The following is a 26,809-nucleotide window of genomic DNA, read 5'->3' as shown; positions in this document are numbered from 1 at the left end:
TCAGCATCACTTAGTAAAGGATGATATTTATGCAGTCTAAACACTGTATCTTTACAGACGCCTTAGAAATTCTTGGGCTATAACCTGAATGAAGAAATGAGAACAGGACACTTAGAAGACTTATCTCCCCCCACAGCACAGGCACAGGTTGTGGTTCTCAAGACATTCAGGGCAACAGGAGGAGGATATTCTGTGGCGAAGGAGTTCTTCTGTTTTCACTGTCTGCACTGTCCAGTGAAGAAAAAAATGTCCAGACCATGGCAGGGACACTCAGGCATGTTTGTAGTTGACAGGCATCCTTACAGTTCTCTGGATTGCATTTGTGGAATGATGTAGATATAAACATGGTATCGGTTAAGTAATTCCGCAGAGAAATGTGGATATAAAAACCAAAGGCAAAAATTGCAAAGGAACTAGCAGATAGATTTAATTTTGTGAAGATAATTAATGCTGGTATATTTAGACTATGACATTAAACATGAATCTCTCTCTTTCACTTTTTTGCTTTTGTTTTTACTGACAACCTGTTACTGCTTTGATTACAATTTCCTTTCCTAGAGATAGGAACGCGTGGTCCAGTCAGTAGGATTTTTACACAGGTGTTCAAAGTCCACGAAGAAGTTCAACTTCTAGCTACCTTTCTAGTGTGTGTATGCCTGCATTTGACTTTACCAGCATTGACTTTTGCAGCTCTTTTTTCTGAAGACTTGATCGGCCTGAACCTTCAGGTAAATATAGTATGCATTTAAGCTCTTAACCATTCCAATATCTGACTGAAGGTCAAGCCTATTAGACTTGCTTCAGCTCACATCAATTATTTCCCCCCATTGAAGGTGATGTCACTATGATTCCAGCTAATTAAGTCTGTAATATTGAGATAGAGTGTTTAATAAGGCTCAACATAGAAGAATCAAGTTAACTCTGTCAATCTTCTTTGCTATAATGCATTTTGTTATATAAACAGTCCAGCAGTCTAAGATTTGTAGATTTGCATTTGGGTGCCTTTTTCTGATAGACATAGGTGAATTTGCTCCTCTTCTGGTAAAATATCCTTCAGTGGCATTGACCTAAATATATCCTAATATTGAAAAAGGTAAAGCTGATTTTACATTCTAGACATAATTTATCACCTGCAAATAGAAAACCAGAGAAATATCCTCCAAGCAGCATCTGGTTAATAACTGCAAACAGAGAAGTATCTATCCAGTCATTCTTAGCAATCAGTGTTAATTTTCAGTGTCTTTGCATAGCTGTAGATAATCACATTCCTCTTAATTTACAGCTATGTTCTAATCCTTAATTTAAAACCCTACTGAGATTTTTATTTTAGTACCTGAACAATCAATCATTTGACAATGTGTGAAGTGGCAGAAGAATACTAGTAAACCTGAGACATAGGTTTTGTCCAAGGGTAAACATCCAAATTAGAAAAGCAAGGAAAATTCCTAACTAAAGGGACACCTGAACAATTACCCCATTGGAGGGTGGCTGGTCATAACTTCTCCCATACACATTGTTGTGCAGTCCTCCTCCATCCTCCTGGTTTTTGGTTACACCATCTGAAAGGATATAGACTCTGCAATTTGGAAAAGCCAAGAACACTTTTTCTTCCTTTCAGGGGAGGATTAGGAAAATTCCTGTACTTATTCTTTGTTTCAAAGCACAGGAATGAGCTAAGCCAACTTACTGAGGTAATTACATGCAGTCTCAGTTCTGCTTGAAATACATAATAGAGGTGAGCTGGACCACAACACTAATCTCTGACTTATACACCTGCCTAGAGTTTTAAAGTTGGACTACACTTTATTGTACGTTACGGTTAAAGCTTTTTGAAATTGAAACGGAAACAGTTTGAATTAGGAAACAAACCCAGAATAAACCTCAATTTAATTTTCAGTGTAAACACAGAGATGGAAGTTTTAGTCTTTACAGATGGAATTTCCATTAACAGCCATACATGGGTCATGATTATCCCAGTGACACCAACTCACAAAACTAATCTCTGTGATGGTATCTAGCAATGGAGCATGATTCTGAACGACCAACTACACCTCTGTAATAAAAGATGAATTGTCTTGGATTAGTCAAGATGATGTGTGTTTCGTGGCTCTACTTTATCAGTTCTCTCTGTTCTGTGAATGAGCAGGGCAACTTTATCTTAAGTAAAGAATTAGAGTGCATCCTTGATTTCCTAAACAGTGAGACCAGTTAATATGATAGCACAAATGGTACATAATAACTGGTACATAATACGGGCTGCTAAAATTATAACAGTATCTCAACTTCTGAGTGAAAGAAAAAAATTGTCCTAAAACAAGTAAAAAAACCCTCTCCTCCTTTATATACAAAATAACGTATTTACAGTTGTGAGTCTGCTGCCCTCCTCCAGGCAAAAGACTTCTAAACTCATTAATACTGAAGTGTAAAATTCCATTGAATTGATATTTCAGCAGGTAACCATTTGAAAAAATAAAATATTCTTGTCCTACCATGGATGAGCTTCTGAGTTTTAACAAAAGCATTACACCATTCTTAAAAGATGGGAGAGACACCACAAAGAAGAACTGCAAGTCCATCATGTAAAAAGTGTAAAGATCCTTACAGAAGGATCCCTTATTAAAGTTTGGTAAACCCTCGTTCACTTGGAATCTTGTTCATTCTGTAAATAAACATGTAATACAGGTCACAGCAATGGAAATCAAAGGAACTGTGATGGTAGCAATGGGAAAATACGGACTTGAAGAGTACGTGATGTGACTCAAGATTTATATTATGTGGTAGCTTTTTTTTAAATTACTTCATCTTGTGCTACAATACCTCTTTTTAAGAGGATAATATTTAAGGTTCCTGTAATTTAAAACAAGAATGAAAGCACACCAGCAATTCCTAGACATTTCTGTGATTTATCTACTATACTACATAAATTCTTGCTCTGGGCATTCAAAATAACCACAACAAAGTCAAGAGTCAATATATATATTTTTTCATCTTTCATGTCTATATAAATATTAAGCTTCTGGTTTTATGCAGTGATCATGATACCCAAAGTATTATTTTAAGTGAACTATTAAGATATTTTTCAAAAATCAATAAGAAGACTGACATGTATCATAAAAGATCCATAAAAACATATATAAGATTTCACTCTTTCACTAGGATAGTAAATGTTAACTATTTCTCTCAGCAGAGCAAGAGATATGTACATTTAATTGAATGTATACTAAATATTCAATTCCTGTAGAAGAAAGGTGAAAGATAACATCGGCATTTATAAATCAGTGTCTGTACATCTTGTCAATTAAAAAACCCCAAGGATAAATAATACTTATTAGCCTCACAGAGGTATTTTGAGACTATCTGGTTAACACTTATAGAATGTGTTAATAATTAATGCACTATTACATGTTCAGTCACTATATATAATTACCACCCACATTAGAGGAGATTTGCCCACTGGCAAAATAGAACTATTTCTATATATAATGGAAGGTTATATGAAAGCAAGCAAATGCATAAACACCTATTTCATATATGAAAACTTGAAATAACTCCAATAAAGATTTGGATTGCAAGTCTGTGATTCCCCCTACTTACATCATCTAATTTTAATCCACTTTTAAAGCACATTCTACAAGAAAGGAAGCTCTTACTCCTGTGAGAGATAAGTGTAAAAGCAAAAAATGGAACAGATCCTGGAAACATTAAAATTAATGATGTCTGAGAAATCATTATGGTTATAAACCTTGAGCCTGACAGTTTTAATTCAAAGCTCACAAAAACTGAGAAACAGTTAAATAAACTGAAGGACCAGATGGTCTCAGCCTTCAGGGAATTCACTATAGACAGATAAATTGGGAAACAACAGTCAACAGCCAGAAACTAAAGATATTCTGAAGTGTTTTGAAGGGTCTGATTTCTGACAAAAAACTTGAGAAGATATTTTTTCTAGAGAAAAGCCAAAAACCAGAGTGTTCATGAAGACTGTTTTTCCAAGAGATTTTTCAACACTTACATTCCAAAAGGTTCATACTGGGTATCTCTATGCCCAAATTCAGACCACTGAAATGAGTTATTTCCTAAGAACAGACATCAAGACTTAAATTTGTAATAATAGACTTTTCACCAAGTACCTCCTTCTCACAAACACTCCTAGATACATATATATATATCCTATAACAGAAGTTTAAATTATTCCACAAATGATATTTTTTTCACTGCTTTCCCCTGTTTCATAAGACTACGAGTAGACAAACATTTTATTCAGTTTTCATGCCTTACATCCCTCATTGTCTCTAGTAGTATCTACAAGTCTTTCTCTCTTAGAAGGAAACTAAATGACATTGATTTTTCTTCTCCCTGCCCCTGCCTGACAAGTAATTATATGCTGCCCTAAGATGCTGAGAAAAAAAACCTGAAGTATGTAGAAAAAATGGTCCCCAAAATTTATAAATCACTCATGGTGCTTGCAGATCTTCTCATGAAGTAGGTTTTGATAAAAGGGTCTAATTTTTTCTTCCCTCAATGAGTTTTAAGACTGAAGTTGGAATTTTAATATATTCAGTCAGATAAGTAATTGTAGGTTCCTTCTTCTCTTACCCCAGTATCTTAAAAAATTTTTGTACCTTACGGCAAATGCTGAAGCATTAAGTTTATTTCAAGCCTTTGAAAAGCCACAGAACTAACCTATATACGGGGAAGAAAGAGCAGCAGCAAAACTTCCTGCTCTGTAAGTTGCTACCTGCACACCATGTGAAAGTAGGTAGGGCATACTTTTATTTGTATTATGTAAGTATTTCACATCAAACCTATGCCCGCTATGACAGTAAAATTATTTATATAAAACTTAAGATAAATACTAATGCTTTTTACTCCGAACAGACTTCAATTTTATTTGCATATCAACTACTCACCTTTTCAAAACTAACACTTCTGATGCATCATTTATTGGCTAACTACTGCAAGCATATTTTAAAGTTTCAACTCCTATTTTCTGTTATTGTAAACTAATTTTCTATAAGTAGGCTTGAAAACAGCCATATGACATCATGCAGCCCTAAGCCATGTACAGGTGTCTATGATTTCACAGTAACAGACCTGCTCATACCTCAGTCCACTGATTCTTCATATGGAAAGGTAGATATTTCTAGAGACAAACAGCAGTGATACATATCTCACTTCTTATATAACTGTAGGTATCTAAAGAGCTGGTTTATTTCCCTCATAAGAGCTAGTGATATTGAGGCTTTAAGAGAGGTTATATTTTACTTTATAATATGATTTTATCCATCACTTGGCCTTAGTCATACTAAATCTCTTTGATTCTCATTAGGTCAACACGGAATACCTCAGTCACACCAAGTAAATAATTATTTATTTCAGCCTTCTCATCTAAATTTGGCCTAGTGAACATTTCAGAAAAAGAAGAAAAGCTCTGAATACTTCTAACAAGAATAATGACACAGCAGACCTCTATTTTCTACAACCTGTAGAAGTAAGAAAAGCAGAAAGCCCCTACATTGAGTTAACTGCTTGCTCTTCATGCTAACATCAACAATGCAAAGGTGGGCACACCTCCCTTAATCAGTCCTTTCAAAAAAAGGACTTGTGGTTTATAATGCTGGTAATGAGACTAATTTTCCCCCACATATTACCACATTGCCAGTAATCAGGAAAATAAAAGTTTTAATGTTTCTCTTTGGCTGATTTTCATGACTATCTAACAAATGGAAGTTATAAGCCTAATATGAGCTAACCTTTGTGAAAGTGGAAAAATATGCAAGTGTTGATTAATATAGTTTACCATAACTAGATTGAAATGTTGCGAATAATCAGAGATCAGAGACCCTACAGAAGGACTATTAAATTGCAAACTAATAATAAAAAAGCACTATTCTATTGTTTAAATATGACTGTGGGAGACAGGACCAGAGGAATGACTGACCAGGTGTTTTTCAATAGCTGTATAATATGTGAATCCTTGTGTTTTGTTGTTCAGTTCTTATTGGTGACTGGAGAGCCTTAATGATTATTTTCTACTAAACTATGCACAGTGACTGCACTGTGAATGTGCACATCTTTCATTTTCTATTTTATTGCTATGTTCTATTTTATTACAATAGCACATTTAGTTTGATTAATTTGTATATTCAGGACTGAAACATGTTGTTATTAAAAACTGAAATATAATGAGTAAGGTTTTATCCAGCTTCTCTTAACTTACATCAGTGGTGGTAGTTATTTTAATTTAGGTATTTATAGAAATTAATGGAGCAATTGCTGAGCTATTTTGACAGAGTTCGTATTTCACACGTTTAAATAACAGAAAAACTTTGCTGAATAAAAAGATTATATGGCAAATCTACAATATAAAGAACTTCTGGCTCAATGTGTACTATGTATCACTTTTTTCCAATTATCCAATCTAGTTGTTTTCTAATTATCTATCTAGCTGTTATAGAGATGGTCTCCAAGGAGTCTGTCTAATGATCATTCATTGAATTTCTTTAAGTTGAAGGAAAATAATTAGTGCTTTCACAACAAAAACATCAATGATGCAAAAGCAAACAGGTGAATGCTAAATAGATGAATTGAAGGCTGCTCGGTTAACGCTGTACATAACACAGGTGTAATATTTTGACTGCTTTTCCAAGTTTGCACCAAAGATTTCAATGCAAACTGAAGAATTTACTACACCTGTGAAGTCTAAAAGTCTTACCTCCACATTGCTTTTCCAGCTGAATGGTTCTAAGATCAAGGAAAAAAGTAAAAGACTAAAGCTCCCCAAAAGGGAACTGAGGAAATATGTAAAGGGTAAAATTTAGGATATTTTTTATTGATCATTAGAATTTTGATCTCTGACAATTGCACATAATTTAATGTTATAAATTGTATTTAATTTTTTATTTTCTTTATTAAGGAAATATACTTTGCATATGGCTTCTATTTCTCAAATTCTCCCAGAATACCTGGAAATAATACTTTCTATCTCTTGAAGTCCTTCCCATGAAATCCTGAGAAGGTGTATTACCGGTATACAGCCACAACCACTTTTTCCCATTATGCTACACACGCATATTATGAATTATGACTTCTCATAACACTGAGGCCACAAGTCAATCTTTACATAAAATTTCTGGAGCAGTATCAGTAGGTTACACTCGTAACTATTTTGTTAGAAGATTGTACATGTTTTTCAAACACTTAGTAAGTCAGAATGGCATCCCATTTCCCTAAAAATCGTGAGAATTCTTGCTTTTCATTAGAAGCCAGCTTTTAACCTGAAACTGTATTTTAAAAAACCTTGTTAAACAATGGTTAGCTTTTTTGACAGACCATTATCTGATAACTTAGACAGCTAATAAAAACCTCCTCCCTTTTTCACAATGATGTGTGTTACTTGTCAAAAAAACTAAGTTGCATCTCCATTACTCCAAGCTTACCATAGATTTATCAGGGGTAAAAATGGACCCATCCTCTTTGAGACAAGATGTGTTCTAGCAATTTTTATCTCTGCATCAATCTATTTTCAATTCACTTGACAAAACCACCTTTCTCTATTTTACATGCATTATTGCAGTGCCTGTACAATTTTGAAAGCATGCATACATTTCTGAGCAGAATGATAATAAAGATATTGCTGTGTTCAGAGCTAATTTGATTATTTTTCAAAGTTACAGGTCATTTTTTGTAATACCTGACCCTGTAAACCTTCAACATTTTAGCAACATTTTCAATGTTATACTGACCTTTATCAAAGTCTTAGAGCGGGTTACCTGTGTAATGGAACTCCTGACATGAATTTATCCCTAACCATGTGAATTAGTTTTTCATTGTATTTAAGAAAAAAAAAAAAGAAGAATAGTATTAATACTAAGTATGATGCTTCCCTAATTCCTATTCTTTGTAAACTGAGATCAGAGACAGTGCAACATATTCTGTCACCTGAGAAACCTTTGCTGGCTTCTTCAAAGTCAAAGAAAAACATTGAAATGTTTGGCCAAACTTGTTTGCTTATAGCTTCATCATGTAGGTGCATAAGTCGCCATTAGCATTGCTGTGACAAGTGTAATGTGGAATACTTGTAAGAAATCTTATCTAAAGTGAGGAATAAAAGCATCACCATCAATGTTCATAAAGGTTTAAAATTTTAGTTACATCAGGATGAAGATTCACAGAGAATATTCAGTTAATGGTGATAACTGATAGATATAAGTTTTTTTGAGTTACACTGTATTGGAGAGTAGTTGTAAAGAGCAATGATTATAGGAAACCACTGTGTCTAAGTACCAAAACTTTGAGCTTCAGTAAATGCGAGGTTAGGTGTGACATTTGGAGTTATGACAGGTGCCCTACTTTGCTTTTTGGAGCGACCTGCCTGTTCTCAGCTGCTTTAGTTGGGGAGCTCAGGGAATTGGTGAGGTGACACCAGGAGTCCTCTGCAGAGATTTACACAGAGGCAACTGTGTATTACCTTGTTGGTGTTGCTCCCATCCCTGAGTAAGAGCCTTTACTCAGTTGAGTTCATGTTCCTAAATGTTTTTCTAGTAATGACATATTTTTTATTTTGATTGTGGGCTAAGTAAACATCCAATACAAGAAAAAAGCCAAACTGCCTTATTTTTCTCCAGCAGATCTCTTTTTAAATTTCCCAAAACCAACCATGATATGCAGTCTGCCTACTAATTTGTATAGTATTATATGTGTATTTATATTTTGCTAAGAGCATCAGGGGAAAACTATTAAAAAAATTAAAATTTACTGAAACAATTCAGTAAAAGTTTTATTATTTATCATGTCTGAAATTCCCACTGGGTTTTTTTTAGATTTTAATTGAAAAATGTCACATTCAAAATAATTTTAACTTCAGGCAATCATAACTATAACTTTTATGGTTGCTGAAAATAACAAACCTTTTACCAAACTTTCAGTTTGTATTACTAAAAATACCAGGAAAAGCTCCTATAACATAGACCATTCAAATCCTTCTCCACATAAGGGAGCCTTTATTTGATAATAAACCACTGATTTCTTGATAATTTCTGCACTGCAAAAGTGTAACTGTGTATTCAGCCTTTTCTTGGACCACCTCTCTATAGTGAGTTTTTCAGTTTGTTACAGAATGGCAATCACCTTATCTGCAGAGCCTAAGCAGAAGCATCACAAGCAGCCCCACAGGGCAGGACGTGGCTGACACTTTTTTTTGCCAAGAGAAGAAAAAGGAAAAAATAGCCCCAAAGAGCTAAATATCAGCTGAAGTGATAAGCAGTGCATTAGCACATTATTGGAAAAAGAAAAAAATTACCTGATTAGTTTCTAACGTATTGCCTTCTCTAGAGAACACAGAATCAATGGAAAAATAAATCCTAAAAAAAGGGACATAGAGAACTTCACAGCAAAGGAAAGAGAAATAAAAACGTCACTGAAGAAATCGAAAAATTATTGAAAGATAAGTAGGTGAAAACAGATCAGATGATCTTAATTTGTACTAATTCTTCAAGATTTGCTCAATGAATAAGCAATTCCTCATGGTCAAGTCTTTAAGAGGTCTGACTTAAGTTCTAAGGAATTCTTATGCAAGGATAAAAAAAAACCCCAGACACAGATTAACTTTTTTTTTAAAGACTAATTCTTCAAAACATTGTAAGAAGTAGTGTTTAATAAAGCAAGAGGATGGCATTGTGACAATGTCAGAGCACGTGAATTTCATAGAGTAGCTGATCTTGAAACAAATTTTAGGTCATTCATAAAGGATTCTTCTCTTATTATGGATTCCTGTGTATCTAATGCTCTGGGAAGTCAATCAGAAAAAAATGGCCTGTCCATCCTATGGCAATAACCACTGAAGCAGGATTTTCTACTGTAATGTTCCTGTACTTAGTCATGGACTGGATTACAGGTACAGCTCTGAGGGATTCACTACTTTAACTCTCTTCCTATTCTACAAGTCTCACAGCATTCTGGAATACAAAAAATTTCAACAAGTTTGTCTGAATAGAGTTAGATATAATGAACCTGAAAATGGAGACATTTCTTTCAAACAATATGAGATATATGGGCCTTTACAAAACACAGTCACATAGCCAGCAAAACTTTCTGTGATTAGGCAGGAAGTAGCAGGATTTATTCCAACAAACAGTCTAACTGAATCAGCTCTAAGCATTTTTCTTGTTGCTTAAGGGTCATAATGTGCAAATGTCCATTTCAGGTGTTATGTAGCTTTTAGGGTTATAGGGATGCCATGAGATAAAAAGCATACAACACTTTTCAGTATGTAGTTCAATAGCAAAAATTACCTATCTTGTTTCTTATTGGGATAATGAGAGGTCAGTCAGTCCTCCTGCATGGCTTAACAGAAAAAACACTTGACCAGAATGCAATAAAAAGGTGAAATGGAAAAATAGGGAGAGGAAAAATATGTTTTCAAGACTGATTAAGCAAGAAAGACAAAGTTTTTCTACATGGCAAAAGTATAGAATGAGCCTCTGACACCCCACAGGAAAATCTTTGGGAAAATCTGGAGAGTGCACATGTGTTAAGAATATATGCAAGTGATGATCAAGAAAAGTTATTAAAAGTCTTAATTTAAAGTAAACTAATAAACTGTACTTAAACATTTCTGTTGATATCTTCCTTCATAACTAATTGGCCTTAATTCAATTTAGCTGAATTCATTTAGAAATTAATTCAATTCAGCTGAACTGAGTCAAAACTACTTTGATGCTGGATAAGGTACCTACTTAGAGTTTCACTTAAACACTTTCGAAATTCATTCAGATTAATTTTCCTCAGTGTCTCCATGAAGACAAAACCCTTAAACTTTTTACAAAAAGAACTGAAGAAATGATGCATGGAGTGCCACTAGAAACTATTAGTTCTAAAACAGCATCTTCAGCAGCTCAGAACTTACTACTTTTTAACACGTTTTTAGGCATTATTTCAAATTTGATGCATTGTTTCAATATATACATATTGAAATCTATATACATATGAAATCTATATACATATTGAAATCCACAGAGGAGATAAGCTTGTGCTCTTTCAAATCCTTTGAACTATTAAGTAAAATGGAGTTGGTACCACTATTTCTTCTTTGCAAATCAGCATGGCATGCTTTCACACCAGCACAAAAGAACATACTAGCAAAGCTAATGACACAAGATATGGAGTTCTAGTCCTAGAAGAGTTTTCCTACACTTTTTTCTTCTTCACAGTTACATGAAGACATCACCATAGCTGTATGTGAAATCTGTAGCTTCTTCCTTTCTTGCACTCATGATGTTTAATTTAGTGTCCTAAAGTTTTGAATCTCACTCCAGCACTTGTTCACTGAGCTGAATAAACATCTCCTCCCTGACTTTTCAGGTTATATAACAACTTCACATGACACATCTGCACATTTTGCCTACAGAAGGTATATTTAATTTTTTTGATTCTCCTACCATTTTCCAGTTGCAGAAGATCCATTTAATTTTAAAGGAAGTTTATTCTCAGATCCTTATAATTATTACTTCCATTATTTGGAATGAAATACAAGGTAAACCAATTTTACTGTTGCACCACTTTCAAGGATACTGAGAAATCAGCAAATACATGGTAGCTCTTATTGACTGTATAAAAATTCCTGAAAACTGAAGACATATTGGAAAGAAAATCAAGCATCATCTTGATACCTTATTCTTCCTAGTGGTAATAGTGTTTTAGAAGAAGCAAGATTGCCAGGGCACATCTACTTAGGCAACTGGTACTAGCATAAAGCTGAACAAATACATTACTATATATCAAGAATGAGCAGACAATTAGAAACAACCGGTTACCAGTTCACGTTTACAGTGTCTCAACGTGTACTGAATTATCTTACTTTCACTGATGATTTAAGTTTGGTCTATATTAAAGTATCCCTGAGCCTAATGCTAAGTGAAAAAGATAACCTTTTAGCGCTTTTCAAATGAAGATACAAAGTAGTGTCCTAGTTAGTCACTTTAAACCTTTTTCTTTTTAGGTAAGTGCTAACAAACTGGGTACTTCCAGGAATACACAGATTGTTAGTTAAAATAAACACAGATTATAGTGAAGTGATTTCACTGGGATTACACAATGGTAATCAGGCCCGGTATAGCTGTAGGTTTTCTGAGTATTTATTGCAGATAGTCACTTATCAGTAGATTTTAACATTCACTGCCAGTTTTCAACTATGTCTAGAGTGATGTTCCACACTTAACTGAATTCCCAAAAAACAAAACACTGAGAAGCACTGTACCAAAAGGTGTCCAGTGAGTCTGATCCTCTTTGCAAGTTCCTTACAGCAACTCCAGCAAATTGCACTGTGCAGGAAAACAATGTTGAAGCTTGACTATGCCATTTGATTTGATTTGTTATTTGACATCATTAAAACAAACTCTAAGGCTAAGATGCATTTGAATACACTACATACATTCTGACATATACTCCTGCTGGATGTTTACTTAGTACAGACTTCACTTAAATCAGAAATGAAATTTCTGAAAAGGAAGGATTAAAATATAGATGCCAAATCAATCAAGTACACTGAAAGTCCACAGAGACTGAAAAACCATAATTCTGGTGAACAGGAGCTATTAAAACAGGAATACACATTTAATCCTATTTTATGTGGAAATTAAGAATGTACACATTTAAATGATCAGTACCACTTAAATAGTATATTTGATATTCTGTGGCATTTCTGTAGGTGACTGCTATCATCAGAAGTGCAGCAATAAAGGCTGAAGAAACACAACATAGCTGTAAATAACTCTTCAGTTCAATGACTTTGATAATTATATGCAACTTTGCTAGACTATATTTAGTAAGACTTTTGAATCTGTTAAGACACTTTACACAGTACTGATCAAAGAGAGCTTATGAAATACAGGAGGCTTTCTGTAACATAATGTCACAGAAAAGTGATCTTTTTCTTTAAGTGTCAAGTCCTAAGCTTACTCTTTTTCTTTTAAGAGTAGCAGCATATGCTGGTCAGTGAAGCATACACTACACAGCTGTTACATCTACTGTATGACCTGTACATACCAAATTAGTCATTGTGTTTCTCAATTCTGGTTCATCAGAGTTTTGGTCTGAGGGGCTTTAACCTAAATTTAGGAAAAGAATACAATTCAGTGTTACCTTGTTTATCCATAATTCATAGTCTCCAGCCTCTTTTGATCTAAAACAATTGGCCAACTTTTTTTTTCCTCTTTTTTTCTTCTTAGCAGGATGCATGAAAAAAATTCTAGCACAAGGATTAATGGTAGAAAACCTCCAGGACTGCAGTTTGATACTTAATGAACATGTATTTCCATGCATACAGAGAGGATGTTAACAGACGTTTCAAGAATCATCATCACTCCTCAGGTTTGTAGTTTCCATTCTTGTTACATTAAGAAAAAGAGCAATTTCTACATACAAGAACAAATATAATAAAATTTAGTGAATAAATAAACCCAAGTGTGGTATTCTAAGACCTAAAACATTAAGTCTTAAAAGTTCAGATTTTTTTTTCCAAAAAAGAAAGCAATTTCATGTATTGACAATCTTCATGTATTGCCTGGATACCATCTGTTGCTGATGAAATCCATAAGGCACACAAAGGCTCATGTAAGAGAAATGTACCACCACACTTCCGTTTCTCTACATATTGGTCTCCCAAAGCTTCTAGCCTATTAGACTCCTTACCAGAGGTAAGAAACAAGTCTAAACTGACTTTTGGACTGACCCTTGTGGCTTTTCTTGTATTCCTAAATTCAACACTTTTCACTAGCATTTGAAACAACATTAGATTCAAATTTCTTACTGAAGTACTGAGTATTTCTAGCCATTTTAAGTACAATTGCAATTTCTGATTAGTGTTTTTTCTAAATTACTTTTTAGTCACTCATTGATACTAATAGAAGAAAGAGGTACAAGGCCTGGATGAACAGTCATTTAAACCCTTCTGGTTTTCTCAAGTTCATTAAGGAAATGTCTGTGTTTCATCCTGAAGTTCTCTCAGAAACAAAGGAAAGTTGTCTATGAGTTTCAGTCGCTAAAAAGAGATTGTGAAGCAAATTAACTTCACTTAGAATGGCTGTCTCTGTATGAAGTCAAACAATTAACATCTACATAAAAGTCCTTTCTCTGTAAAGCAGAGCTTAAGTGCTTCATTAAAAACTAATCTGGCATTAAAACCAGTGATGATTTGCAAACTCAATTAACACCAGTAAGTTCCTTTGCTGACAATTTTGGAGTACAATAATTTATAATAATGAATTAATTCTTATGTAGCACTATAGAATTTTGAAAATGGGATTTTTATAACTCACAGTCAGAAACTTATGGTATGATCCCATATGCACTCTTCAGGTGTGAATGTATTATGTTTAATTACAATTCAACTAATTTACAAGCTTTCCTAGATATATATTATGCCAACCATACATTAATCAATAATGCAGAAAGAGTTCCCAGCATAAAGACAAATCACTAAATCCTTCAACTGAAAAAAGAAATGTCAGAGATTTCTACTAGTGTCTACTTCTTTGGAAGTAACAAAGAAATCAAGGTTGCATTCCTTCTCCCAGCTAAGCCCACCAAAACCACAGAAACAGCAATTAAATAATTTCTTCATAAACAGCAAACAACAAGGCAATATTGGCAGTAATATTTTAACTGAAATTTCACTTCCTGTGTCACAGAGACAGTTCTGAACCACACTAGTCTTTCCACAAATCAACTCACTGGTATAGTCATCTCTTCATAAGTCCCTTTAAAAGAGGTATTCCACATAATTGTACCCCTAGGTCTACCCTGTGCCTTTAACATTGAGGTAACATACCCAGTTCCTGGACTGAAAACTTGTATTTCATTGCTGACTTCCACTACATATTCAGTAATGACTATCTCTATCTGGCTATATATATATAGTCTCTGGAAAACTCCTACAATATAACAATTACAGCATCCTAACTACCACACAGAAAATCACACAGATTAATTCCTCTACATCCACAAAACCAAAAAACACCCAAAAATCTTTGATATGTGACCTCATATGCTGCTGCATTTTCCTTAAGAGCAGTTCCAGCCAACATGGTCACTTGCATAAGGAAAAAGACACCATGTTTCAGTGAACACCTTTGTGCCGTTTACAGGGTTTGAATTCTCCAAAGGAACCTCCTCATCTCTCTGCTGTTGGCTATTTCCTCTGATTATCACATACAGCTGGAAAGTCAGGAAACAATTAGAGTTTCTAGATGAAGAACCCACGTTCAGAAAAAAAATCCAGCCATATCATCTCCTAATAATCAAAGCAATCTATTTAGTGAACCCTTTGTCGTCATCAGTGGTCCAACAAAAGCCAAGAAACCAACACTGAAAAGGAAAAAAAAAAGAAAATACTTCTAAACATATTTCTACAGTTACTAAAATTATCAATTTAGAAATTGGAAATGCCTTCTGTAGCAGCAAAAATAGGTATCAATCAATTATCTAAGCAACCATGTGGTGAAAAGATTTTGAGAAACAAAATGTAATTATTTATTGGATGTTGATGCATGTTCTGTTAGATGGCATCAATCATCCTCTGAGAAAATAAAATAAACATCAGAAAGAAGAGTTTAGAAAAGAGTAGTTAAAAATATTTAACTTACACAGAGTTCTATAAAAATGTGAAAAATTTATCATTTATGCAGTAAGAAAATTATGAGTATTTTATTTTATATAGTGAGAAAATTGAGGTTTAAGTCCTCATAAGTCAAAGCAGAACTGGGACCTGCACTTGTACTCGGTATTGTACTTGTTCATTAATACCTTTGTACCATTAAATTAACTTAAAATATGTTCCCACAACTAATGTACTGTGTTAATAATTGTTACAGTGTCAATGCATTTTTGTTACGTGATTTATCTTAATTAGTGTACAAACTATTATTTAACAGCAGAATGCACATGAAGGAGTCTGATAGTTTATAAGAAGGAAACTAATCTTATAATGCCCTTTGGGAAATCCCAAAGAGAACTTTCCTGTAACAAGAGCAATGGTGCTGAAAATCAGTCTTTCACCCAACCATTGTGGATTACAGAGTGACAGCACATCTCTCAGATATATATTGACAGCATATGTAAAATCAATATGCTTCATGTGTTCAGGAACAGAAGCTTGTTTCACAAGAAAGCAAATGTGAGTCCAAATAACAGAATTTATATCAAATACAAGTTGCTAACTCTCACGGTCTTTCTGTCCTTATATTTATTCTCTTCAAGCTATTCAGAATTCTTTTCACTCCTTCAGACATACAAGTTTGGACTTCTAACGATACCTAGCATTAACGGAGTATGACTAAATGGCTAAATAACTTTAAGTTTTAAACATAATACATGTTTCTGAAACATCAATGAAATTCAGAAAACACTTCCATATGACTGATGTTATTTGCAGAATAAGCTTTATATCTGCTAAAACAGAAGTGGCAAAGGACATGATAAAAAACCAAAAGGACAGGAGCTTGTAATTACACATTTTAAAGTTCATTCTAAGCACCTATGAAACAGAAAAAAGTGCTAAATTTTTCCTACCTTCAAAAAACATAACATACATTATTTTTTATGTGTTAAAGCATATGATAAACAAATACAAGAATTGTAGAAAACCTTCTGTATACCTCACATAATTGACATTTGTCATACATGCATTAATAGTATTTTGGCACTGTTTCATTTTCTCAATGTTTAGAAAGATCCGTAAGTGCAGGATAGCCATCCACATTATAAAAAGACCATGGAAGCATGTGCAGAGAAAAATAAACAGAAGGTATATTGAACATAGAATACCAAACTGCAAATTTTGAAGGTGTCACAGTAGGCATAAATATACAAAGTCATTGTTTGAGAAGGAGTAGTAGTAAGAGGTATCAATATAAAAATGTGTGATATGAGCATTCTGGAAAGAGAGGGGCAGTTTGTCTTGTTTGGTTTTGAATTTGAAATTAAACTCTCTAATTAACTGAACGACAGACATTTCAGCTTTTTCCATAGGTAATGCTCAGTATACAATCTAAATCCACCTGCAAGCAAATTAATGCCTGCACAGAAAATACTAGTTTATGTATCATACTGCTAGATGTTTTTACTTATTTTAAATTTTATGTTAAAACAAGGGTTCCATGGCTGCAATAAGAGAGATACGAACACCTACTTTTTGATACCTCTTAGATATTACATCTAAGAATAAGGAAGAATCTAAAAAAAATATAATTTTAAATGCAAAAATTACAATAAATGTAATTATTTAGAATATTGAATAAATAGATACTGTATGTCTCGATAGATTCTAAATCAGAATAAAAACGAGCAGAGGACTAAGTTAAGACTACATTTAAAAGATTTTTTTTAAAGTAGAATAAATGTAAAAGTATGAAAAAGGTAAAATACAATAAACTTTAAAATGCCTACATCACATAAGATACACCTTTGTGACAGTACCCACAACTTACTCATGGAGAAAGGAGAAACCGTCCTAGATTAGTTACTGTAAAATCAATTCATTGAATTTACACCCAAGCAAACTTTCCTGTATGTTCCCAAAGAAAATTTTCAAATTAATATCATTATCCAAGAGAAGAAGAGCAAAATGCTTTGGCTACTAAGACACATAAAGAAAAGAATAGAGAACAGAGAAAAATGGGCAAAACATTTTTCCCAAAGGAAAGGGAACAGGGCAAATTTTGATGTGTAACATGAAATGTCTTGACCTGAATTTTTAATCTTGACGTGTTTGCAAAATATTTTACAAATATGTCAAGATTAAACAAAAATATTTTGAAAATAGGCTTTGATATTATGTATTTCAGCATTGAGTCTAGTGTCTCGCTGTAATATGCCACACATATGAAACTGAGAAACTAATTTTTTGTTTGCTTGGTAGTGTTTTCTTTAATGTACGCTTTCTGCAGTTGTAAAAATTACAGAATTAGAACAAAAATTATAATCTTATACTATTCTGTATGATACAGACATACTGGAAGTTCACCACATTTGATGAGGAAAGTGCTGCAATACTCTCTAAGAAGCAATGTGTGCTGGGAAATTAGAGGCAGTCATGATGAAAATGATGATGCCAACATAATTCATGCTACATTTATGATGCCTATCAACCTACTAGTTATTACACAATAGAAAAAAACCCCAAAATTACCCTAAAGATATACTGTGACACACTGTAGTATAACAGTATTTTGTTGAGTATGTTGGATGGTATTTTCTTAATATGATATATGTGGTTATGGAATATTTCAATGTGAATCTTCTCAACAGGAGACTGAAAAACATTTGCGCAATTTTCTAATGTAGAATGGAATGAAAGGAGATCTGGAGTGGGGAACATTTAGTGTGATAGACTGAACCAGAAAAATCAAAATGAGTCATCTTCTGTGAAAGTTGCAGGAAGAATATTAATTTGTATTACATTTTCCACAAATTCTGTACATTATTTGAATTCTAAATTTCCATAGCTGATCTTTACGTATTGAAAAAATTCTGTACACATGCATCCTGAACATGGAAAAATGTATCTTAAAATGGATAAGCAACTCAATTCAATTAGTAACAATAATTTTTCCCTTCAGAATTCCTCTTTGGGTTTTTAATTCTGTGCTTTACCCTACCCTCTTCTCACTTGGTGGAAATTTTTGCATGAGGTTGTTTTCAGCACTCCTGGTAATTTTACCTATGCATTTACCATTATGTATACATTATATCTACGTTCTGACAATTAAAATTTATTTTATGCAAGACAAAACCTTTTCTTGCATTGATTGTATATTTTCCACTACTTATCTGAGACAAGAACATTTCTAAAATTGTAGTATATCTCAATGTGGTATAAGCAAGTAATCACAGGATTTAGTCAAAGCACTTTAGAATTTGTTTTTGTGGTTAGCATCTCTGGTACCAATTTAACTTTTAACATTTTATCACTTGGACATCACCTGTAATACAACCTGACAAATCAAAAGGTCAGTCTGGCTCAGGGCATAGAAGAAATAAACAGAATTGAAAAGTTAAATGGAATGCATGGAGACTATTATGAGGAATTCAAATTTCAGAAGTCAGGGATTACATAAGAAATATATATTACTGAAATTTCAAATCTTCACTTCCAATTAATTTGTGTGACAGGAGAATAAAGAGAGGAATAGACTTTTCATTTGACAAGCATTCTCAATGAAGCTGAAACTGTAAATTATGCTAATAAAATACTTCCTTTAAAGTCGAAGCACAAATACCGAATCTACAGTTCCCTATAAACTACACATTTCATACACGAAGTTTAAAGGTTCATTCTATGTTGAAGCAATTTTACTGAGTCAGAAGAAGGGTTACAAGTGATTACCTTTGAACACCGGAGATACTCTGCAGGATCAGGCTGGAACAGAGATTAGGTTCAAAGTATGTTTCAGATCTGATATCAAATAGTAACCAGGCACTGGATTCATACTGAATGGCACCAAAATTTCATAAGCTATTCTCACATTGACTGAGTTCAAATGTTACAACAGCCTTGTTGGTGTGTTATTGTCATATCCTTATTGCAATATCCTTAGACCACAGACAGTTCATGGGACAGAACTGTGCCTCAGGAGCACAGATCCCTGTGATGGGATCTCAGTCTGGAGTCCCATACTGGGAAGATCCCCTTAAGCCTACTTTACCAGAGAAGAAAACAACTACTATGTCAAAATATATGCTACTGTATCAAAAACTCAGAATATGTATCTGAGCCTTTTTCCCCCATCCAGTAGAGTACAGTCAGGCAGCAAAAGCCTCCCACTAACAGCATAAATGGGATCTAAGAGAAAGCATTTGGTTGTAAATCCTACCAGACACAACTTCCGTCTGCAATAGTCATAAACGATTCTCTTCAGACTTGCAATTAGTTACAGAGTCAGAACTGGATATAAAGATAAAAATTCATGTATCAAACTACAATAATAATTTGCTTTAGGGTATCTGAAAACACTGCAAATCAGTCTATAAAAGATCTACCACATATTTGAACCACAAGGAGATATAAATATATTTTAACAGTTGTCTCCTGAACATCCCTGAATGGGGGACCTCTTTCAGCACTTTTAAAATTATTTAATTTTCAAAGTCTATTCTTTTAAAACTGGTTTTTACTCATTGATTTAAATTTTGATATTTCTTAACCTTTTTGGGGCTTTTATCCCCTAATAACCAGATAAGGCTAAGTTATGTACTGGAAACCACTGACTAAATTAGTATCAATTTCCTACCATTGTCAGGAAATATCATTATGAGTAAACTACCAAAGCTTTGATTGCACTAACAAGACAGTTTATGCTCATCTATTTCAGCTTTCTCCCATCAACTGACCACAGTTTGCTCCATGAGTATTCACTTTTTTAACTGATTAGTGCAATTTGTTAACAACAGACAACGACTTATTGTTTATGTTTAGTGCGCAGATGATATGTTCAAAGAGGGCTACACTGTTTAGCACAAAAATATAAAAAGATTCTCTTTTAATAAGCTTCTTAAGCAATTTTTCACATTTTTATTAGAAGTAAACTAAATTTGTGATTACCATTTGTACTTAGTGATTTTAATTCGTTTTTTTTCCCCTTCCTCATCATTAATCATATGCTAAATAGAGGAAGATTCTAAGAATAAGCTCAGCATCTAAGAGGAAGTTCCAAAGATCAGATATAATAAAAGAAGCAATTCTGACCTCCATCACAAATTCTCTATTTTCCTAAACTTTGCATACCACAGTCAAGTAGGTTTACTGTTTGTCTCCACTGAGCAAATACAGAAATAATTTTACTAGTGGATGATGATGATAAAGAATCCCATTTTCTGTTATCGGTTGCAATTCTACATATCATTGCATTAAAGAGCGAAGAAATGTAACTAATTTCAGAATGAATTAAAGGAGTGCTTAGCCTAAAAGTTTCAGAGAACAACAATGAATGAAAATTTGCTTTACAGGATTAAGTTAAAGGAATATATTCAGTCTGTTTATTCACATACCGCATTTAAAACCTGAGTGTACCTTAGTGTTAAAATCTAAATCCATGTAACTTAACATTTAGCTGAATCTATAATCTCCTGTACTGTGCTGTTACAACAGTTACAAATTCATATACAGGTGATAACTAGTGATCCACCTAATAAAGTCACTTCTGTCAGAATATATATCACATACTTCAAAAATTGCTTTGCATGGTAATAAGCTTACTTTCTCCTAGCTTCTGTCTTTATGTGATCAGTAGCATTTCCCTTTTGTACATGGTTTAAAGTCAGGTAGGTTCAAAGCACACAAGGAAAGATTTTACTGAGATCATTAAATTGTGACATTCTGACAACATTTTAGAAAGGCTTCAAATAAATGTTCGAATCCACTCTGCATATTTGACACATGTATGCTGATAGAAGAGATGAGAAATTTGTACTTATGGTAGGATTCTTTATAACAGGAGAGAAACACCAGTGCTGGACCATCCAAGTATAAAGAGACTAATTTACTAAAAATGTTGGTACTCAGTTTCTGGAGTACAAGATATATTGGTAGAGCTCATAAAGAAAGCTTTCCAATTCAGGTAGTCCCATGTATATTTCTATGTCAATAATATCACCACATATGCTGCAGTGTTTCAGTGTTGCTTCTTGCAGAAATCTTTTAACTTGTAGATCCTTGACATTTGGTTTTCATCTTATGGATGGCAAACTCACTTCTTTTCAGAGACAGTCTCTTTTCAGAATTTCTCTTTCATATAGATAGATATGTTAGCAGTGTCCACAGAAAAAAATTAACTCCATTGAAGGAAACAAATTTAACCTATTCTTCCATTATTAACATGACTCCTTTTAGCAGAAGACCTTGAGAATGTAAACTACCATATCACCGACTGCATAGCCCAGACAGATAAAAATGCACCAAAGAGAAAATAACTTCAATCAAAATACTTTCAAATTCCATAAACTAGTATGGAAAAAGCATTATTTTTTCATAGTAAATATTTCAAGAAATAAGCCTATTAAAATGAGATTCAGCTGAAGGATAACAAAAATTCAACACTGTAATACTTAAATTTAATAACATGGTTGGCCAAATACAAAATTCCATTTCCTGCAAGATCAAAATTTAATTGTTCCACTTCATTATTTGATAACAACAGTGCATTCTATTAAGAGGCTTATTTATTATTTTCTTCAGCTACCACTCAAAAACTTGAACATAACACTCCCTCAGTATAAAGTCCAGATGATAGTGTAATGTTATTTAGTGAAAGTAAAGGTAATTTCCCTAAAAAATACATCTTTGCAGTATAAAATCCCCTGGGAGTGCCTCACTAAAACAAATATTTCCACATTAATTTAAAAAGATTGCTTACGCATAGAAAAGTTTGCAGAACTAGACCAGAGATAGAAACAACAAGGCAATTACTCATTTCTATTCACATTAGCACAACAAAATATACTACACCCAATACACCAGTTTAAGCCCACTTACATGTTGAAATTATTAACCACTTTACAACGTTAACAACACATAAAACACGCATTTTACAAATCAGTATTCTGCCTAAAGGTCCTAATGAAAACATGCTAAAGTAGATAACACATACTCACAATTGTACCGACTTACCCTGGTAGAAGAATTCACCAAAGAACCATTCAGATTGCCAGTGTTGCACTTGAAATTCAAATATAGATCAGGATGGTGATTTGCTTCCCATCTTCCCATCTCAGGCATCTCTGACTTGTCAGAATTTGCAGATATTTTTTGGAAGGCAGTGCAAGTCATTCCCGTGAAACTAGATGGCTTGATCATAAAGGCTTCCAGAGCAATATTACGAGATACCTGTGAAAACATTGAGAACAGTTATGTCACAAAGTCATTAACCATAATTGCATTATTCTACATGCATTGTGTATCTACTGCATATACTTTATAACGGATTGTGCATGTATAGACTTCTACATAAATTCACGGGGTGAAAAAGAAAACAGAATTTATTTAAAAATAGGATATAGAATTGTACAACAGCATAGTGGGTTTGCTCAAATCTTCCTTCCATAGGACTGTATCAGTTTATATCAGTTACATTAGTTACTATTATATCAGTTCTGCAATTGTGTCATTATTAGCTTCAATGGAATCTGGAATTAAAGTAATACAGTTATAAAAAGAACTAGCAACAGCAGGCATAAGAATTATTTAAAGAATGAACAAGGATGGCTTTCTACCCCAGAAATGAAACAGAAACCTTCTTAGCTATTTAGTAGTTGAATATTTTTTTTAATAGATCATATTCCATTATGATATTGAACATGACTAGGTGGTTCAAGGCAACACCACGTACAGGTAGGTTTGTGGCCTACCCTTTGGCAAAGTGAAGTGTCCACATTGAGGTTGTAGCAGAGTGCAGATATGCATCTCTATCCTTAAACTAGTATTTTCATTTCATCACAGGCCTGTGCATGAGATAAATAGCTTGTATTATAATCAGGTTGACCAGCTTAGACTGGTACCACACCAATAGGACTATACGGTTTCTGCTTCCAGGCACAGATTGTTTAGTGATCTGTGAGTGTATGCATTTTACATACTGACTGCAATGTAAAGATACCTGAGTTAAGCCACAAACGAGCAACTTTAGCAGCAGGGTAAGTGTACCAATGGAGTAGATTCATATTACTGTACTTGCTTCAGTTATGCAAGCTAGCAGTACAGAAGTACTGTAAATCTACTTAGTAAAAACAGGTGTGAATTCTTCAGAATTTGGGGCATTTTGCTGACAAGAAATGACTTCACTGAAGAAAATGGCATTAATTCATGCTAATAAATGAATCTAAAGAAAATGCTTTGCATGAAAAAATCAGGGCAGGATAAAGGGTAGCCTGTGTAAAAACCACGGTACCAGAACAAATTAAATTTTAGCATGAGATACATTGCATGACTTGCCAGTATTCTTTTGAACTTATCAAATGGTTTTTGAATGCACCTTCTTCAGTCACTGGTGATTCTGCATAGTTCCAAAATGAAAGTACTGAAGTCTCATTAAGCATTTTACTTTTTGTCAAAATTACACAAAATCCAGAAGCTTACAATATATTTTAATACTTTTTTATATATAAGTAATATACTTCTACTTATAAAGTAGAAGTACCCTAAAGATTCTTTTCTGTTGTTTCTAAATTCCTGAAAACTCCCTTTTTTATATGAAATTTTCACCTCTTCTGTCCTTGCCTGATGGTGATTTCTTTTCTATACTTGAATAAAAATGTCAAAGATCAGTAAGAATCTAACAACTTTGGCATTAAAAATCCAGTGTCTGTTTGTTGCAAAGTCAAAAAAAATCTGAAACTAGGTTTACCTGTGTAATTTTTTGTATCATCTGTAGATAGCCTTTCAAGGAGTTACAGATTGTATTCCTTGCAGAATACTATAATCCGTATCACAGGAATCAAGCTCCGTGACTCAGTTAAAGCTCCCGTGGTTAACAGGTTTTCTTTAATCTTGGGAAAACCGATTTAATTATTCATAGCTTCATGTTTTCTCTTACACAATGGGCATAACACTACATTGGTGAGGTAGTGCTGAATAGAATGATTGCTAGATAATGCTGTATGAGGATACAAGTGATTTCACAACAGTGAACTCTATTTTTAAAATTTTGAATATTAAATTCTTTAATCATTTGAGGTTTTTCACTCCCAAAATTTACTTGTAAAGGCCTTAAAATGTCCAAACAGTGTGGACATGCCATTCTCAGCACCTAGAAACGGATGGGTAAAATGCAAGGTAAACCAGCGTTCATTATGTAGGATTGCAAAATGAGCTACAAAACGGATACAGATGAACCCAGAGCAAAATTATCCATGGAAACAAGCCACAGTTAATCCTGTCTCTAAGCAGTACAGATGCAGAAAATGATAATTTGTTGTCCATTTCTTAAACCTCTGATAAAGGCACCACTCAGCAGAAGGACCAAAGGGGACTGTTACCTGGCTATGCTGAGAGCAGTGCTGAAGGCTGCAAATCCTGAGAGCACAAACAAAGAGCCATGTTGTCTAAAATACTCTGACAGTCTCATTAGCTGGAGAGTGAAATGAAAGCTCTTCAAGGGCTGGGTTTTAAAACTATTGCACGTGTCTGAGACAGAAGCACTGAAGTAAGTTTTACCATCATTATTTGTTATCAAAAGGAAATCTTCCTTTTCAAACTGCACATCTAACATGTATACACAGATATAAAACAAAAGCAGGAGCAAAGAAGCGCCTCAGAACAACACTGAAGAGAAATTCATTTGGGTGTGCTGGCCATACAGACCCAACCCAAGAGCACTTGGTTGCCCAGGGCACCCCTGGCTTCTCTGGCTGCACCCAGGGGCTCTGCTCTGGAGGGGGCTTCCATCCACTTCCTTCTGGTCCATTGCCAAGCTGAGGCTACTCCAAAGCCTCAGCAGAGCTCCATGAGGGCTGACTCCAGCCCTGTTGTTCCCCTGAGGCCATCCTCATCACCACCACCTGGCCTGGTGACCACCAGGATGTGGCTGGGTCTGGTCACCATCACTGGGCCTGTCCCTCACCCTGACCTGCAGCCTGGTGTCCCCACCTGGCCTCACCACAGCTGAGGACCTGAGCACTGCGGGGCTGGAGCTTCTCAGGCAGCAAAACAATGCCTTCTTTGTTTTACAGCTGTATGATTATTACATGAAACATTAAATATATCATATTTTTATATATTTATGTGAAATTGTCTAGTACTGCAAAGCTGCTAGTGGTCAGTCTTCCTGCAGCGTGTTTTGTATGCCATTAGACAGCAAGGGAAACTTAAGAAGATCTAAACAAAGTTATCCATCCCGGTATATTTCTGACCTTGAAATCACTCATTTCCCAACCTCCTGGAACTGGAAAAACATTTCTGTTGTCCCAAAATTGATGTAGGAGTAACAGTCATGGCTCCCAAGTAGCTTTTCAATGCTGGAACACAGTCACACACATGAGACATGGCACTTAGGGACAGGGTTTAGTGGTGGACCTGGCAGCACCGAGTTAATAGTTGGATTCAGTGATCTTAAAAATCTTTTCCAACCTAAACGATTCTACGCTACAACGGCTGACACAGCTTATAGAGTCACTCTTTTTTTTGGAAATTGTACTACAAGCCACTGCCTACCTAAGCTTGGGGGTTTTATTTGCTGTTTCCTAAAATAAAGAAAGTAGATGCGATTTCTGTGAGACAGTTTGCTGGCTGGCCTCCCAAAGGAACAGACGTGTTTGGTATTGAATGAGATGACACCAGAAATACTCCACAGCTTTGTTTATTTACAAATTGCACTCAACAGTAAACTAATTCTCCTACAGAAAACCATAAGAAGCAAAAAAACAAAGCATGGCCAAACAGTTAGTGACACAGGTCTACGTTTGAGTACACAGAATTACTGTTTTCAGTAATGTCAACATCTTCCTGAAGCAGTGACAAAAAAAAAAAAGGTGGCCTTTGTCACTTGACATTTAGAAGAAATTTAAGTATAAAACAACAGAGCCCTCCTAGCTATCACATTGCAAAATACTTCTAGAAGGGACATTAATGTCTCTGTGTATTTAGTATACTTTTAGCAAATTTGATTCTTTTATATAAATGCAAATTAAATAAAAATCTTTCTATAGAAAACAGTCCAATATATTTTTGTCTTTGTTTGAAAGACTGCTTTTCTGAAAACATACAGTGAAGGAACTAAGGCTATTATGTTATTTGGCTCACTCAGTAATTCAGCTCAGCTTATAA

The 26,809-nt window shown here is 34.3% G+C and overlaps 1 protein-coding gene and 1 long non-coding RNA gene across 3 annotated transcripts in view; one reads left to right on the top strand and one right to left on the bottom strand.

The window, feature by feature from the left end:
• Nucleotides 1-26,809, bottom strand: part of ADGRA1 (adhesion G protein-coupled receptor A1) — a 267,959-nt gene that overhangs the window by 91,699 nt on the left and 149,451 nt on the right. The window contains exon 12 of the mRNA XM_027672274.1: nt 22,661-22,876. Within this exon, the coding sequence (XP_027528075.1) occupies nt 22,661-22,876 (216 nt within the window). The remainder of the gene's footprint in view (nt 1-22,660; nt 22,877-26,809) is intronic.
• On the top strand, nt 618-18,775 carry LOC113961744. Of its 2 annotated transcripts, none has more exons than XR_003532373.1 (3): nt 618-728; nt 13,227-13,368; nt 18,304-18,775. It is a non-coding gene; the product is annotated as an uncharacterized LOC113961744 (long non-coding RNA). The 2 variants fall into 2 exon arrangements; XR_003532372.1 differs by having other exon boundaries at nt 625-728; nt 13,230-13,368.

This window comes from Neopelma chrysocephalum, unplaced genomic scaffold, assembly GCF_003984885.1.
Source record: "Neopelma chrysocephalum unplaced genomic scaffold, ASM398488v2 Primary Assembly neopelma1_97390, whole genome shotgun sequence".
In the NCBI taxonomy this organism is placed as follows: Eukaryota; Metazoa; Chordata; class Aves; order Passeriformes; family Pipridae; genus Neopelma; species Neopelma chrysocephalum.
Note: the sequence above shows the minus strand (reverse complement) of the source record. Positions and strands in the feature narration are given on the sequence as shown.